The following is a 16,170-nucleotide window of genomic DNA, read 5'->3' as shown; positions in this document are numbered from 1 at the left end:
ATATTCCTTTAATTGCAGACGCATTCATTTTTTCTTTTATTTATTTATTTATTTATTTTTCTCTTTTGGAACGGTAGTAGTATGCATTTAACACATGGTTTTGGTATTATAGACAATTTTTCCTAATTTGGACCCTACCCGAATTTTTAGAGATACTTTTTGTCTCGATAAAGTAAGAAAAAACAAAGAAAATTTATATCATAATTCTACCGCAGTGATAAATATATAGGGATAATTTTTGTTTGCAGTGATAAATCCAAAACCATATATAGTGGTGGGGCAAAAATATACAGGGATAATTTTGTAATATATAGCGTGTCAAATTAAATCTCTAATAAATTAATTAACGCATAAAAAAATAATTTAAAATATCATTTCTTTTACCTATATTATTCTTAAACAATATCATTCAACTATTTATTATTATTTTCTATTCATCAATTACGAAGTCTACTTATTATAATATTCATTGTATAAAAATTATCTTAAATATACATCTATATAATTGCTAATAGTTTTAGGAAAAGTATAGGTAGATAATGAAAATATTAAATAATATGAATAATGGATATATAAGATGTTTAATTTACTAGGTGTGCAGATGGTAGGGGTGTGCATGGCCCGGCTCGGCTCGGCTCCGAACATTTTAGGGGCTAATTTGGTATGATTTCACCGGGTCTAGAGTCGGGTAAGGCTCTCAAAAATAGACCGGGTCATTATTTCGGGTCGAGTCGGGGTCTGGGTCATAGCTCGGGTCACCCGAACTCGGTTCGGTCATCATACACAATTAATATTTTGTGTTATTAGTCATTATAAGACTATAAATTATGTTTTATGTTTAAAATGCATAAGATTTTAGACTAATGCATAATATTATGTTATTTGTATTGATTTAAATATTTAGTGTTATTAGACAATATTAGTATTGATTGTGGTTATGCTTTAATTTTGGAGAAGGGTTTGTTCTTGTTATATTTTTCTAAGTGAATTTTACCATGTCAAATAATAGTTGGAGTCTTGGAAATTTGGATATTTTCACATGCTAGCTTACAAGAAGGTATCATGGTAATATAATGTTAACGGTCTGGTTTTCACCCGGTTTTTATCCGGTATAATCGTGGCCCGAAAGTGTGTAGGTTTCATCGGGTCTTAGGTCCGGGTTCGGGTCTAACAAATGGGCCCAGTATATATTTTGGGCCGGATCTGTATCACATCAAATCCGATTTTATTCTGCCCATGAACACCCCTAGCGGATGGTTATTCTAATATTAAGATTTAGATAAGTAACTTGAGGATATAGTGTGTTTTACTTGAATTGGGCCAATTTTAGAGCCCGTTGTTCATATTATTCAAGAAAGTCATTGGTTACCTAACATTCATTTGCCTAATATTCATTTATACTTAGTAGGCAGTACATCGAGCGTAAAAAAAAAAAAATTTCACGTACAATTGTCTTCATGTGAAACTGATAGTTAATAATTGTTAGCTGATAATTTAATCAAATCTGTTAAATTATCTAATAGTTTTTTACTATTAATTTTATATAAAGGCAACTATAAATAAATTTTCAATCCAACATAATTAATTTTTGAAACACCTTGAATCATGATCATATAATAATCTAAATTTAAATGGACCCAAATAACTTACTTTTGAAAATTATTGGAATCAAAACAAAACTTAATAAATTTAATAAAAACTGAATCCAAATACCAAATATAATAGAAACTAACATTACAAGAAAAATATTGAATATCATGGAATTTAGCATCAAACATTAACAACAGGTTTATCTTTGACAATAAATTCATCAAATAAAAAAATTATCGTTGAATTATATTTTTTGCCGGTAAATCCGCCAGTAATATCTGAAAAAAAAAAAAGAAAAATTGGTACGAGCGTTACTGTCAGAATTATCAGAACGCTACGTTTTACGCAATGCATTACCATCGGATTTATCGGCCGGTAAATCCGACGATAAATCTGATCTAAATTTAAAATGTGTGTCTCTCTCCCCTCACTTTCGAGCACACCCTTCTCTTTCCCCCATCCTCTTCTCTCTTCTCTCTCCGATCCCCTGCAACTACCTCCGCTAGTCCCTTCGGCCACCCTCCGCCAGTGCTGTCCACCTCCATTCTCCTCCAAAGTCAACGTCAAGTTGCCTGTATCGTGTTTCATTGTCTCAAACGAAGTTGCTCTCACTGTCTCTGTCACCGTTAGAAGAGTTGCCGCTGCCGCTCCCTCTGTCGCCAGAGTTGTATCTCTCATCCGTCATCCAAGTAGGTTGTCCTCATCCTTCTCCCTATTCCATTCTTTTTTTTTAATAAAAAATCGAACTTCTTTTTTTTCTAACCTCTTTTTTGAACCACCATTTCAGATTCACTTTTGCCTTTGATTTCTCTGCCTGCGGCTGCTTCAATTGCCTCCTGCATCTCCTTCTATTTCTGTCACTTCTAGTTGTCCTATTTGGCTCTTTTGTCCGTGCTTTTGTCAAGAACAAGCGCCTAAGAATGAAGAAAACTATGAAGATTCTCACTAAGGTTCTTAACATCACTATCAAGAAATCTCCTTGTAGTAAAGGTAAATTCTTCACCTTCCACAATTTTTATTGTTCTGCGATTGCTTTGTAATTTGTGATTTTTTAATCAAATTGAATCTACCTCTCATATTTAGATATCATTCATTATAAAATGTTAAAAGATTTTGGATTGGAAAGATTATCTATTTTAATGTTTGTATATTTAGTTAATAATTATTCTAAAATTTATACAAATGATAATACTATTATTATTGTTTGAGTATTTGATGCAAGTTATTTATTAGAATTTTAGGTTTTAGGGATCTTAATGTTAGTTTTATGTTGTGGTTAATTCACACTATGCTTGTGGTTTGCAACGTTGCTTGTTTGGTTGTTCATGGAACATATTCCTGTATTGCAATTGATCCGAGATGCATTACAGATTATATATGCATGTAGCACATCTATTTTAATCTAGATTAGTATTTTATTGTTGCATTAAATTAAGCATTATTTGGTACAAAATGGTAATCATAGATTTGTTGGTACGTCTTATTTTCTACCATGATTAAAATTATTCATAATGGACCTATAAAGTCAGATAATATGAAGCTAGAAATTGTTAATAAAATGAGTATATATAGTAACTCGTTCTTTTTCAAGTAATTCATACATAGGTTGCACATTATTTTATTTACTATTTATTATTGATTTTTAATTTAGTGGCTCCGTGGTTCATTTACCTTTTCTATTCTTTGTTATTTTTTTATTGGACTCTTTTTAACTGTTGCAGATTTCTACAAAATAATAACTTAACAGATCAAGTTCCATTAAATTTAACTGAAGAATCAAGATTGAACTTTGGTAACTAAAGAAACTTATTTATTTTTCAACTTTTAGAATTGTCTCAGACATTTAATAATAATGACAGTTGATAATAAATTTTTTATTAGTTATGAATTGGTGTTTGATTTGACAATTGTATTGGCCTAATTTATAATAATATATAGTTGATGTTGTGGATGATAAATTAGTTAATTGTTAGTATCATAAATAGTTTGGTATAGTTGATTCTTTATGTAATGTAGTAGTATTAGTATAGCCTAATTTCTAATGCTCATCGGTTTATTTGCTCATTTGATTTCTAATTTAATTTTGTTCAATTTTTGTAATTGAGGGTTTAGTACATTTTAAATTTGATTTTTCTGCTTAATTGAATTCTCTTTTTTTTTAAATAATAAACTTTGATATTTAAACTTGTTTGTGAACTTTTAACTAAAAATTATAGACAAATTATTATAAGAAATTATAAAATTTTAAATTTTGTTAGTTTAGAAATTATTTTAATTATTAATAATAAAAAATTTGTTACCGTCATATTTATTGAAAGAAAAATTCGACGATAACAAATTTTAAAATTTCACAATTAAAAGTTTATATCCGTTGATAATTAGCGATGGATAAAAATTTACGTAAATAATCACTGACAAAGTTTATACTGTAGAATTTATTCTATTGTTAAATCCAACGGTATTCGACAACTTTTTTATAGGGTAAAAAGTTATTTAATGAGTATTATCATTTCTATCAAGTTGATAATTGATATGTTTTAAATTTGATATGGTTGAGTCCATTACCTCTAATATGTCCCCAATGTTGATGACAAAGGCATTAGATAATGGTTTAACAGGAGCCCAAATGCCATTATCCTTTCTTATCTGCAATCCTTCAACTTCATTGGCTTGTAGGAGTATAGTTAAACCAACTGAATCCGAATGTGGTGTGAGACCAATAACCTTTTCCGGTTCAGGACATGGAGGATAATAGTTCATCCTCATCATTTGAATTCCATCTTCAAATAATTCTCTTATTTCCTCTTCTTCTATCTTCAAAGCCTTAGCCATTTGAGTAATAATAACTATGGCTAAGTTTTTCAATTCTTGTGAGTAAAGTTCCATAGTTTCTCTACATGGCAAAAGCATCGAGTACACACATACAATTAATGATACTAAAAGTTCACAACTACAATTGTACAATGATATTAAAGGGTGGGAATAATAATATTAAATTAATTTGGAAAAAAATTAAAGATAACATTAACATTTATCCCAAATATTTAAAACAAAAAAGTGATAATTTATTATAAATTTTATTGTGCAACTATTATATGAATAATATCGAATTTAATGATGGTCAGCATATATAAGTAACACTAGTAGAAACATGATCTTGCAGACAGCAAAGAAAGAATATGGATAGCATGCATGGATTATAAAATAGAGAAAGAAGATGATGGTAATAATTATTAAAAATGAAATTATTTATGCACTTTTTTTTACCGGTTTAAAGTTTTAAAATAAATAACTTTATAATATAATATTAAATTTTGTATTAATTAAAAATCTAAATTTCTATTTTTGTTATTCAAAAATAAAATAACATTAAATAATAAAAAAATTCATTCAAACCAAAAAAAAAATATTGTCTAAAGTAATATGTTACAAATAAAATTTTTTACATGTTATTTTTTTTTATCAGTTTAAATTTTAAAATAAATAATTTCATGACAATAATAAAAAAAAAAAAATTAATTTGGAGGAAAAAAACATATTAATAATAGTAAATAATTATGTGATCAAGAAGACAATATTACTTCCGTTAGAAAAACTTTGATCTTATGTCTGAGCCTAAAAAAATATAAATCAATTTTTTTAAATTAAAAAATATAACAAAATTTCACTATGCGCAGCTAGAGCTGCTTATCATAAAATTCATAATATATTTTCAATCATGGCAATTGCATCCATATATAATCACAACTTGCAAGTTACACACTTGTTCACACAAAACATGTAAATAAAGATGAAAATTAAATATAGAGAAAGTCTAGGGGCTCAGCAGATTTTGTAATTTTTAGTTATTAATTAGCCATTAATGATATTTTTAATGGTGTGAGATTGCATCTAATGATGTAAAATCATTTAATTTTCTTTTAATAATTAAGTGCTGGTCAGAATTTAACAAAAGTGCTACCCCTAGCACTCCTCATAAATAAAACCTGAAGGGGAGAGGAAGTTGTGGAAATAAGTGGGGAACTCTCATGTGGTTTGGTAGTGTGAGCATATAGAATATATCAGCCCAATCAAGTTTCTGGTCTTCACTCTGAACAAATGCTTGTCCAAACCCCTCCATATGTTCTGGACTTTGCCAATATTTTTTCTTTTCTGACATTGGAAGGTTGAAGAAATCTTGCATCTCCAACTTTACCTTCTCAATCAGACAAGTGCTAACTCCATGGTTTACAAGCTACAATAATAACAAAATTAAATTGATTGTTCATTCTAATTATTAACCATACATAGCTAGATGAATGAATGAAACGATTGATTTTATATGAAAGGGAGAGAATTAAATTTGGTATACTAACTATATAATAATTATTAGTTGGAACAAAAATTCAAATCACTATTTTAAGTGATCACACACATGTCATTTCAACGACCATATTAATTCTAGAGGAATATTAGAGACCCGTAGATTTTGTGATTTGTAGCCATCAATAAGTTATTAATAGTATTTTTAATAGTGTGAAGTTTTATCTAATGATAGAGAATTACTCATTTTTTTTTTTGCTGGCTAAGTGCTAGCCAAATTTTGATAAAAATGCTGATCTCCTAAACTTTCTCTTAATTCTAATTATGTATACACGATTGATTATATGGTGTTATAAGGTATTTTATTCCAATATATATATATATATAAAAGTGTTTAAAAATTTGATAAAAAAATATATAAAAATTAATAGAATAATTAAACCAAAAAAATTAGTATCCAATTTTTTCTCTTAATGAAAATATCCCAATTTCTTTATTTATTTCTTTCATAATGAAAATAAAATATATGTTTTCCATTATTAAGACTAGAATTAACTATTAGTTAAAAGATAAAAGTATTTAACAAATCAAAAGCACTGAAAATTCAGTAAAACAAACATAGGAACCTTCTTAAAATCAACCAGAAGAAAAATCACCTAAAGAATTGAGGCTTATATATGAAACGTATGTATTGAGAGAAATAAGAGTATAAGAGAAGAAAATGTTGTTAAATTTTGTATAAATAATCAAGAATAAAAAGTTTTTTAGAGATGTCTACAACATATAAACTTTTAATTCAAAAGTTAATTGTTTAAAAAAAAAGTTACACAAAAAAAAAATTCATTAAACTGCACATTATTAAGTGCTACCATTTTTGGAAGGAAGTGAAGTTAAAGAAGTGATCGATAGGGCGTGAGTAAAGAGACCTGAAAGAATCCCCAATGTTTAGAAGCATGGTGAAGTTTGGCTAATTCAGAATCTCCATACTCAGTAGAAAGCAATCTCTGCAAATCAATAACTGGAATCTCAAGTGCATGATCAGCTTCAGAGATTACCAGATCATGATCTTGTTGTGGCTGAACGTATCTGGGTGGAACACTAGACAATTTTTGTTTGGCCAATTCTTGAACACTTGGCACCAGAATTGATGTCCCAGATGGGTTGTTCTTCTTCAAGGTCACTTCCATGGCTCTAATATTATTATAATACGTATCACCCTTATTCTGAATGCACTTGATGCTAAATTTGCGGAATTTATAGATAGATAGGAATCATTATTGTGTGTTAAACTACTGTAAAAAATGGTGACATTTAATTTATTATACATATATAATAGAAGGGAAAGTATGAGGAGCTAATGGAATATTTGTACAATATGTATAATGGAGATTTAGGGAGTACTAGAGATATAATCATTAGTGTTATCTTTTTCCATCAGCTGAAGCTTTTGGGGGATGTTTGTTTTGTAACTCAATAACCCATTGTATACATTGTACAAATAGTCTATTGTCTCCCTAGCAGGATCCATAATAGAAAAGTAATGTGATTCTAGTTATTTTACAAATATTTTATGATGAGTAAAAATTTTTAAGAATAAAATTATAAAAAAATATTTATTTAGAATGAAAGTAATATGATTAAATATAATTTATTTAGATGTGATTAAAAAATAATTGAATAACTATTTACTGTAAAAGATTGATATTAATAAAGGATAAAATTAAAATTTATTTCTATGCATCATTTTTGTCCCCAACGTTTTTGTCCTATTTAAGTCCCTAACATTTCAAAATCGTCTCAATTTTATCTCACCGTCAATTTTGTTAACAAATCCCTAACAACAAGACAACATTGAATCAATTTTAAAACGTTAGAGACTTAAATATGATGATTTAAACGTTATGGACAACTTTAAAACTTACTCCAAACGTTGGAAAGAAAAACGATACTTTACTCAATAAATAAATATATTATTTACTGAAATCTATAAAACACACAATATTTGATATGTGCAGTTAGTCACCTCTTAGATATTATGACTACTCAAATTTAATTAAAAACATATTTTAATAACTGAGCACCCGAAATATGACGTAACAATATTTGAATATACACTACAACATTTTGGTTCTATGGCCACGGTTTTTTTGGTCACGGTAAAAAATCGTGACCATAGACCCTTTATGGTCATGGTTTTTTAAGGTGACCAAAAAAAAAAGCTATGGTCACGGTTTTTTTGGAAAGGGTGACCATAGAGTACCTATGGTCACGGTTTTTTAAAAAAGGGTGGCTTAAAAGGGTCTATGGTCACGGTTTTGAGGGGTGACCTAAAGGGGTCTATGGTCACGGTTTTTTACAGTGACCAAAAAGGGTCTATGGTCACGGTTTTTCAAAAGAGGGTGACCTAAAAGGGTCTATGGTCACGGTTTTGAGGGGTGGCCTAAAGGGATCTATGGTCACGGTTTTTGGGGGTGGCCTAAAAGGGTCTATGGTCATGGTTTTGGGGGTGACCTAAAGGGGTCTATGGTCACGGTTTTTTACAGTGACCAAAAAGGGGCTATGGTTACGGTTTTTCAAAAAAGGGTGACCTAAAAGAGTCTATAGTCACGGTTTTGGGGGGTGACCTAAAGAAGTCTATGGTCACGGTTTTGGGGGTGGCCTAAAAGTGTCTATGGTCACGGTTTTAGGGGGTGGCCTAAAGGGGTCTATGGTCACGGTTTTGGGGGGTGGCCTAAAAGGGTCTATGGTCACGGTTTTAGGGGTGACCTAAAGGGGTCTATGGTCACGGTTTTTTACAGTGACCAAAAAGGGGCTATGGTCACGGTTTTTCAAAAAAGGATGACCTAAAAGGGTCTATGGTCACGGTTTTGGGGGGTGACCTAAAGGGGTCTATGGTCACAGTTTTGGGGGTGGCCTAAAAGGGTCTATGGTCACAGTTTTGGGGGGTGACCTAAAGGTGTCTATAGTCACGGTTTTTTACAGTGACCAAAAAGGATCTATGGTCACGGTTTTTTGGAAGGGTGACCTAAAAGGGTCTATGGTCACGGTTTTGAGGGTGACCTAAAGGGGTCTATGGTCACGGTTTTTTACAGTGATCAAAAAGTGTCTGTGGTCACGATTTTGGGGAATGACCTAAAGTGGTCTATGGTCACAGTTTTAATCATTTGAGTTTAAATTAATTAAGATTTTTATGTATTTTTTATAATTTTAAATATTTTATCTTTTAAAAATTTTAATAATTAAAAACTAATAATAATTTTATATGATTTATTTTAAATATTAAAATTTTAAATTTAATTTTATAAATAAAAAATTAAGTTGAATACTATTAATTTTAAATTAAAAAAAGATTTAAAACTTAATAACATAAAAAATAATTTAATAACTTAATAATGGAAGTGTTATATAATTAAATTTAAGAAATTTCTATTATGGATAAATTATGGTTCATTTATTAAATTGAGTTTTTAGAGTTAGAGATTAATTTATTAAGAATAATTAAAAAGAAAAATAATGAAAGATCATATAATTTAATTTAGGTAATTGATATTTTAAATTTAACCATATTTTATAAAATGTAATTAGTATGTTTACTTTATAATTTAAATTAAAAATAATTATTTGAACTCAATAATATCTTGATAAATAAAATCTTGTGCATTTTAAAAGCAATCTTTATAGTATTATATTTAATTTCTGAATTATTATTTTATCTCAAATATTTTATAAAATTATTATATTACTTGTATATATTTTTCTCTAATCCTAAAATTTCTAATAAAAATCCTAATATCCCCAAATTTCCCCATTTGTGCCCTAAACCTACGAATACACATATACAGAAGAAAAGAAAGGGGGAAGAAACGAGAAACAGGGGAAGCTTGAAGGGGATGAGGGAGAAAGGAAGAGAGGGAGGAGGAAGGAATGGCACCGGTTGAGACCTCACCGCCGTCGCCGTTGCCATCGTTGCACGAGAAGGGAGAGGCTCGCAGTGGAGGAGTCGAGAGAGAACCTGACGCGAAGAGAGGACGACGCATGAGAAGGAGACAGAGGTCGCGATGGAGCTGTCCCGCCGCCTACGCCGCGCCCTACCACCGTCGTCGAGCTTTCATAGCCGCCGCGTTTCACCGCCGTTTTGGGTGTCTCCACCACCAACCCTTGGTCGATGCTACTGCCACTGTACGCGAGAGGAAGAGGAGTGATGAGACAGAACACGATTGAGCGAGAGAAAGGGGGTTGTCGTCGCCACCGGAATTCTTGGGCGCCGCCGTTCATACCTGTCATTTCTCGAGCTCGCCGTCGCTGCGTCTTCAAAGAAAGGGTCTCTCTGGAAGAACTTCCTTCCGCCATTTCCTCCTTGACTCACCTCACTGACATTGCCAACTTCTGTAGTCTTAAGGCAGGTTGCTAACTTTTTACTATTTTGCTTCTTGTTCATTGCATACTTATCACATCTTAGATCCTACAATAAAATGGAGTTCTACAATTAATATCAGATTCGTCAAAGTACTGAATACTTTAGTCACTTAACAGTGGCTTTGGATTTAAGTTCTGAGTTTGAAAAATTTGGTGGTCCAATTTTGACAATAAGACAAGAGTTATTGATTTTGTTATCATTTAGCTATTTTATTATTGATTTTGTTGAAATTATTGCCTTCAATTTAAATCGTTAGTACACAATTACACAATTTGATGCAAAAGTTTTCCAGCTTCCTCACTTTTTGATTTACTGCTCTTCTTCTTCTAGGTCCATTTGTTCTACATAGTGTGCTAGCTCCAGTACTGGGCCTACCACTTAACCCAAAAACAGCTGCAGAAGCAGAGAGAATTTTGATAGGTGAGTTAAATTAAATTAGAAAGAAATTAAATTAAATTTACAACTTAAAGCAGAGAGAGTGCATGTTAGAGACAAGTGCCTTGTAGCTACTCATATTAATTATCCTAGGAAAACTGCCTTGCAAAATGTTAGTTTGTCTCGTGATACTTCATTTTAATTTGACAGGTTTTGGTAGAGCAAAAATCATTTACAAGGGTTATCATACTGAACAGGACAAGACAATTGAATGCCCTCTCTTTTTATATGGTACAGTAATCCACTATGATGTTGCACAATGCATTATCATCTGAAATTAAACACTTATTTATAGGGCAATAACTTGCTGAAATGCTTTTTCTGATAAATGGTTTTCACTCAAATGTTACTAGAAACACTTGAACCTTTGAGCTGAGCTTTCTTTTTAAAATTATCATCTTTGATTGTTAAATTTTTGTATAGACTTGTAAGTTATAATTTTTTCTAACCTTTTATCAATTAATTTGATGTGGCAGAATGGGGATTCCAGCCATGTTTTGAGGATCTTTGACGAGGCGGCACAAGCTATGCAATCGGTTCGAAACTCAAAGCTTGAGCTGCAGAATTCTACTGCACTTGGAGAAACCACCCTTTCATCAATACATGGGCAAAGGGAACTCTTGAAGGTATTTTCATTCTTCCCTTGCCTTCCTTTCATACATTTAATACGATGATGATATACCTGATCCATGGCTAGAAAGATATGAAAGATAGGATCAACAAACACTTAGATTAAAACTATTGTTTATATTTAGCTATAATCTCCTTTTTTTATTATCTGTTATGAATGTTAGATTATATGTATTAGTATATTTTTTGAACTTTCACGAAAGCAACTAGTTTTTGAAAGATGTTTAATGGAACAGCATAACAAGTTTGAAACAGACATCTCATTTACTTTTTGTATAGTTATATATAGTTGTCAAAACTGTTGTTTACATAGCACTCTTTGAAGAAATAGTTCATTTTCTTCAAAATTTCATTTGTGACTAATAAGTTGGTTCTGAACAAGTGTAACTTCTATCCCTTCTTTGGTGAAAAGCTAAATTTAAAATGTTGCTTTAGATTTTGTTTCTAGCAATGCTAACACTAAATGATTCTGCAGAGTGCTCATAGGAAAGCATTGGATATGCTGAACACAGTGGGGATGCCAAATTTAGTTTTGAGGCTAGCTGAGCGATGTGCTAAGCAAAGTGCTGAACACAGTGGGGATGATATGAAGAAAACATTTTCCATAGTAATATGAGATGAAATGGGTCTCATATATATATATATTTGATGTGTTATGTATTTTACATGTAATGAATAAATTACACTGTATTTTTATTTGTGTTGTTTGGACTAAAAACATATTCAGTTTATAATATAAATTTTATGATTTAGATTTTTTGAGTTTCTCATTTTTAGATTTATTTTGTGATTATCATAAATTTGGGATGTGATTATTATGCTTTAAAAAAATAAATCTCATAAAATAAAGTAGGTTATGGTCACGGTTTTAAGGAGGGGTGACCATAGAGGCTATGGCCACGGTGAAAAATCGTGACCATAAATAGGGCTATGGTCACGGTTTTAAGGAGGGGTGACCATAGAGGCTATGGCCACGGTGAAAAACCGTGACCATAGATAGGGCTATGGTCACGGTTTTAAGGAGTGGTGACCATAGAGGCTATGGCCACAGTGAAAACCGTGACCATAGATAGGGCTATGGTCACAGTTTTAATGAAGGGTGACCATAGAGGCTATGGCCACCGTAAAAACCGTGACCATAGCCTTATCTATGGTCACGGTTTTAAGGAGGGGTGACCATAGAGGCTATGGTCACGGTTTTTTACCGTGACCATAGATTAACCTATGGTCACGGTAAAAAAACGTGGCCTAAAGTGTCAGATTTTGAAAATTGAAACCGTGACCATAAAAACCGTGACCATAGCTCAAAAAACCGTGACCATAGACCTATGACCACGAGAGAATAGGCCACGGTAAAAAACCGTGACCATAGGTCCAAAACCGTGACCATAGATCTATGGTCACCCTTTTTACTAGCTATGGTCACGGTTTTTTACCGTGGCCATAGGCCTTTTTTTTTTGTAGTGATATCTCTGATGCACTTGAGATATGATATAAAAATAAAAAAGAGTATTCAGTATTTGAGATACGTGTGTATAAGAAATAGAATAAGTACTTGAGATATGTGCATAGTGGAAAACAAGATTACATTTCTGAGATATACTGAAACGCCTATATATATAATGGTTGTAGTTGTGATATTCATGTTAGAATTTGGTTGAATTAGTCCCACATTGCTTAGGATAGAAAATAGAGTGGCTGGCCTAGGCTATAAATATGAGGCTAAGTTCTCCATATTTTTTGCACCAGTCGAAAACACTTAAAGCTTGTATCTGACTTTTCTTTTTCTCTATACTCTTTGATTAGAGAGTGTTGTGAGGTATAGTTAAATATTTGCTTTGAGAGTGTGGGTGTACTGGGGTACCAGTGTTAGAGAGAAAGAATTCTATGTGTTGTAACAATTTTCACATAGTGATATTCTTTGGTTGTCATTTGACAACGACCGTGGTTTTTTTTTTCTCCAGTAATTGGGATTTTCCACGTTAAATTCTTGTGTTGTGATTGTGTCTATTTTATTTCTCTGTGAAAGGTATTTTCTCAAGGGGGAAGGTGTATTATTCCCAACATGTGGTATCAGAGCTTCGGTTCGGTGGGATTTATTCTTAGTATGCTCTGTGGTTGCAACCTAGTCTGACCTTCCACATCATAAAAGAATTTTGTCCTGTGGCTTGAGGTTGATCTTTGGTTGCTGTTGTTGTTGCTGGAAGGCAGTGTGACACTGTGAGAGTGCAGTTTGGAAAGGTTCTGGCTAAGGAAAGACTTGGTATTTAAGTGTGTCCATTGTGACCCACCTCTCTTTCCTGGGGACCCTTCCTAGTGCACGGTCTACAGTTGAGTTATACTATTCCAGTATACGGTTGCAACAATGTCAGGATATTCAAGTGCTGTGAAGCTTGAAATAGAGAAATTTGATGGAAGAATCAATTTTGGCTTGTGGCAAATACAAGTCAAGGATGTGTTGATACAATCAGGTTTACACAAGGCGTTGAAGGAGAAGATCTCTGGTATGAAGGATGAAGAATGGGAGGAACTAGATTTGAGAGCTGCAAGTGCTATTTGCCTGTGTTTGGCTAAGAATGTTCTTGTAAATGTGCAAGGAATGAAAACAGCCAAGGAACTTTGGGATAAACTCGAAGGGTTGTATCAGGCAAAGGGCATCTCAAATCGGTTGTTATTGAAGGAGCAGTTCCATAATCTACGCATGGATCACAATGTGAAAATTTCCGACCATCTTAGTGCTATCAATGGTATTGTCTCTGAATTAGAGGCAATTGGAGTGAAAATTGATGATGAAGATAAGGCACTGAGGCTCATATTGTCTATTTCCTCTTCCTATGAGTATATCAAACCTGTTTTAATGTATAGGAAGGAAACTCTGAATTTTGAAGAAGTTGCCAGTAAGCTCATTGCTGAAGAAAGAAGAATGAAAAATGAGGGTAGCACTTCATCAGATTTGGCACTTGTAGCTAGAAGTGATAATTATGGAAAAGAAAATCATGGAAGGAGTGTACATGCTGGAAATGTGGAAAGCCTGGGCATGTAAAGAGAAATTGTCCAGGTAATGTGGTTTCAGAAAAAGACTCTCAATCTGATACTTGCAATATTGCTCTCTCTATGAGAGAAGATGATGTTCTCTAGAAGATAAGAAGTATCCTCATAGTATTGTCGCACTGCCATGGATAAGGATAAGTTGTGGCAATCGAGTCCACAATTGCACACGGGCATTGGTTGGTGTTGAGATGCAAGGTGTGTGGCGGAGTTATGTCGATGGCAGAAGAACTTCCAGGAAAAGCCAATTTGGAAGTTGCACCATGAATTTTCAGCAAGGTTTTGATCTGTACCAAGGCGAAATGCTTGGAGTGGTCTAATTCCAAGTGAGTATACTTTCATGGTGGAGTATGATAGTTCTCTGAACTATGATTGTCGATATAGACAATGGCAGTAAAAAATTGTCGGTGTTGACTATGGAAGCTGAAGATGTGTGACTATTTCAATCAAGGTGGAGATTGTTAGAATTTGGTTGAATTAGTCCCACATTGCTTAGGATAGCAAATGGAGTGGGTGACCTAGGCTATAAATATGAGGCTAAGTTCTCCATATTTTTTGCACTAGTCGAAAACACTTAAAGCTTGTATCTGACTTTTCTTTTCCTCTATACTCTTTGATTAGAGAGTGTTGTGAGGTGTAGTTAAATATTTGCTTTGAGAGTGTGGGTGTACTGGGGTGCCGGTGTTAGAGAGAAAGAAGTCTATGTGTTGTAACAATTTTCACATAGTGATATTCTTTGGTTGTCATTTGACAACGGCCATGGTTTTTTTTTCTCCAGTAATTGGGGTTTTCTACGTTAAATTCTTGTGTTGTGATTGTGTCTATTTTATTTCTCTGTGAAAGATATTTTCTCAAGGGGAATGGTGTATTATTCCCAACAATTCATTTATTTGTGAAATTCTTTAAACTTTATTAACTTTTTAACACCTTTAATTCTAATACTTGAAGTATAGATGATTTCCAATAATATGTGTGATGGAGATATCAATTGATTAAATGCGATGTTGCACATAGCCAGAATATTAGATTTCAAAGTTAGTTTTTGTCTTTTTTTTTGAGTAATTAATTAATTTACATATTTAAACTTTATTAAGTTAGTTAATTTGTTAGGTATTTTGAGTTAATTAGTTAGAAATTTTATTAAAATATTTATATAATTTTGTTCAACAGGTTAAGATAATTAAATATAAATAGTTAAAGTACTTATTAAATATTGACATGTTAGGTTTAATTTTTTTTCTCTTTAATTAATTAGTATCGTTGGATTTAAAGTATCTAGAACACCGTTAGTTATGTTACAATAGTTGAACATGAAAAATTAATTTTTTAAAACTTACATAAAGTTTTTTTTTATTTAATACTTAGGTCTAATTAATATTAAGAGTTAAATATCAAATTCGTCCTTGAAACATACCTCAATCTCCATATTAGTCCCCGAAAGATAAAGTTAATCAAAAGAGTCCCCGAAAGTTACCCAAATTAATCACGTTTGTCCTTCCGTCAACTCCCTTGGTGACCTGGCTAACGTCTGGTGACGTGTGTCATTAGCTTCCAACGTGGAAGAGGCCAACATGTCCAAACCTATTGCTGACAAGGTAAGTTTGGAAAAACAGTTCAAATCAGTCCCTAATTGTTTGAAACATAATCCTAAATTCGACGATAAATACGTCGCCTTCAGCAATCAGAGGGCCATGTGCCTGGGTTAGTGTTGAAATTGCTGGTTTGGGGCGACGATGGAGGCAAGAAAT

General features: G+C 32.3%; 1 protein-coding gene across 2 annotated transcripts in view; it reads right to left on the bottom strand.

Moving 5' to 3' along the window:
* Positions 1-7,139, bottom strand: part of LOC107614452 (protein SRG1) — a 7,923-nt gene extending 784 nt beyond the window's left edge. Inside the window, exons 1-4 of one of the 2 annotated variants that reach the window (XM_021109384.1) lie at positions 6,819-7,139; positions 5,577-5,824; positions 4,156-4,483; positions 1,947-2,504 (exon numbers count right to left, since the gene is read on the bottom strand). In XM_021109384.1, coding sequence (XP_020965043.1) covers positions 2,463-2,504; positions 4,156-4,483; positions 5,577-5,824; positions 6,819-7,079 — 879 coding nt within the window. In that variant the 5' untranslated portion in view covers positions 7,080-7,139 and the 3' untranslated portion in view covers positions 1,947-2,462. Of the gene's footprint in view, positions 1-1,946; positions 2,505-4,155; positions 4,484-5,576; positions 5,825-6,818 lie in introns of those variants that run through there. The other variant, XM_016316656.2, reaches the window with a different exon arrangement.

This window comes from Arachis ipaensis, chromosome B08 (assembly GCF_000816755.2).
Source record: "Arachis ipaensis cultivar K30076 chromosome B08, Araip1.1, whole genome shotgun sequence".
NCBI lineage: Eukaryota > Viridiplantae > Streptophyta > Magnoliopsida > Fabales > Fabaceae > Arachis > Arachis ipaensis.
Note: the sequence above shows the minus strand (reverse complement) of the source record. Positions and strands in the feature narration are given on the sequence as shown.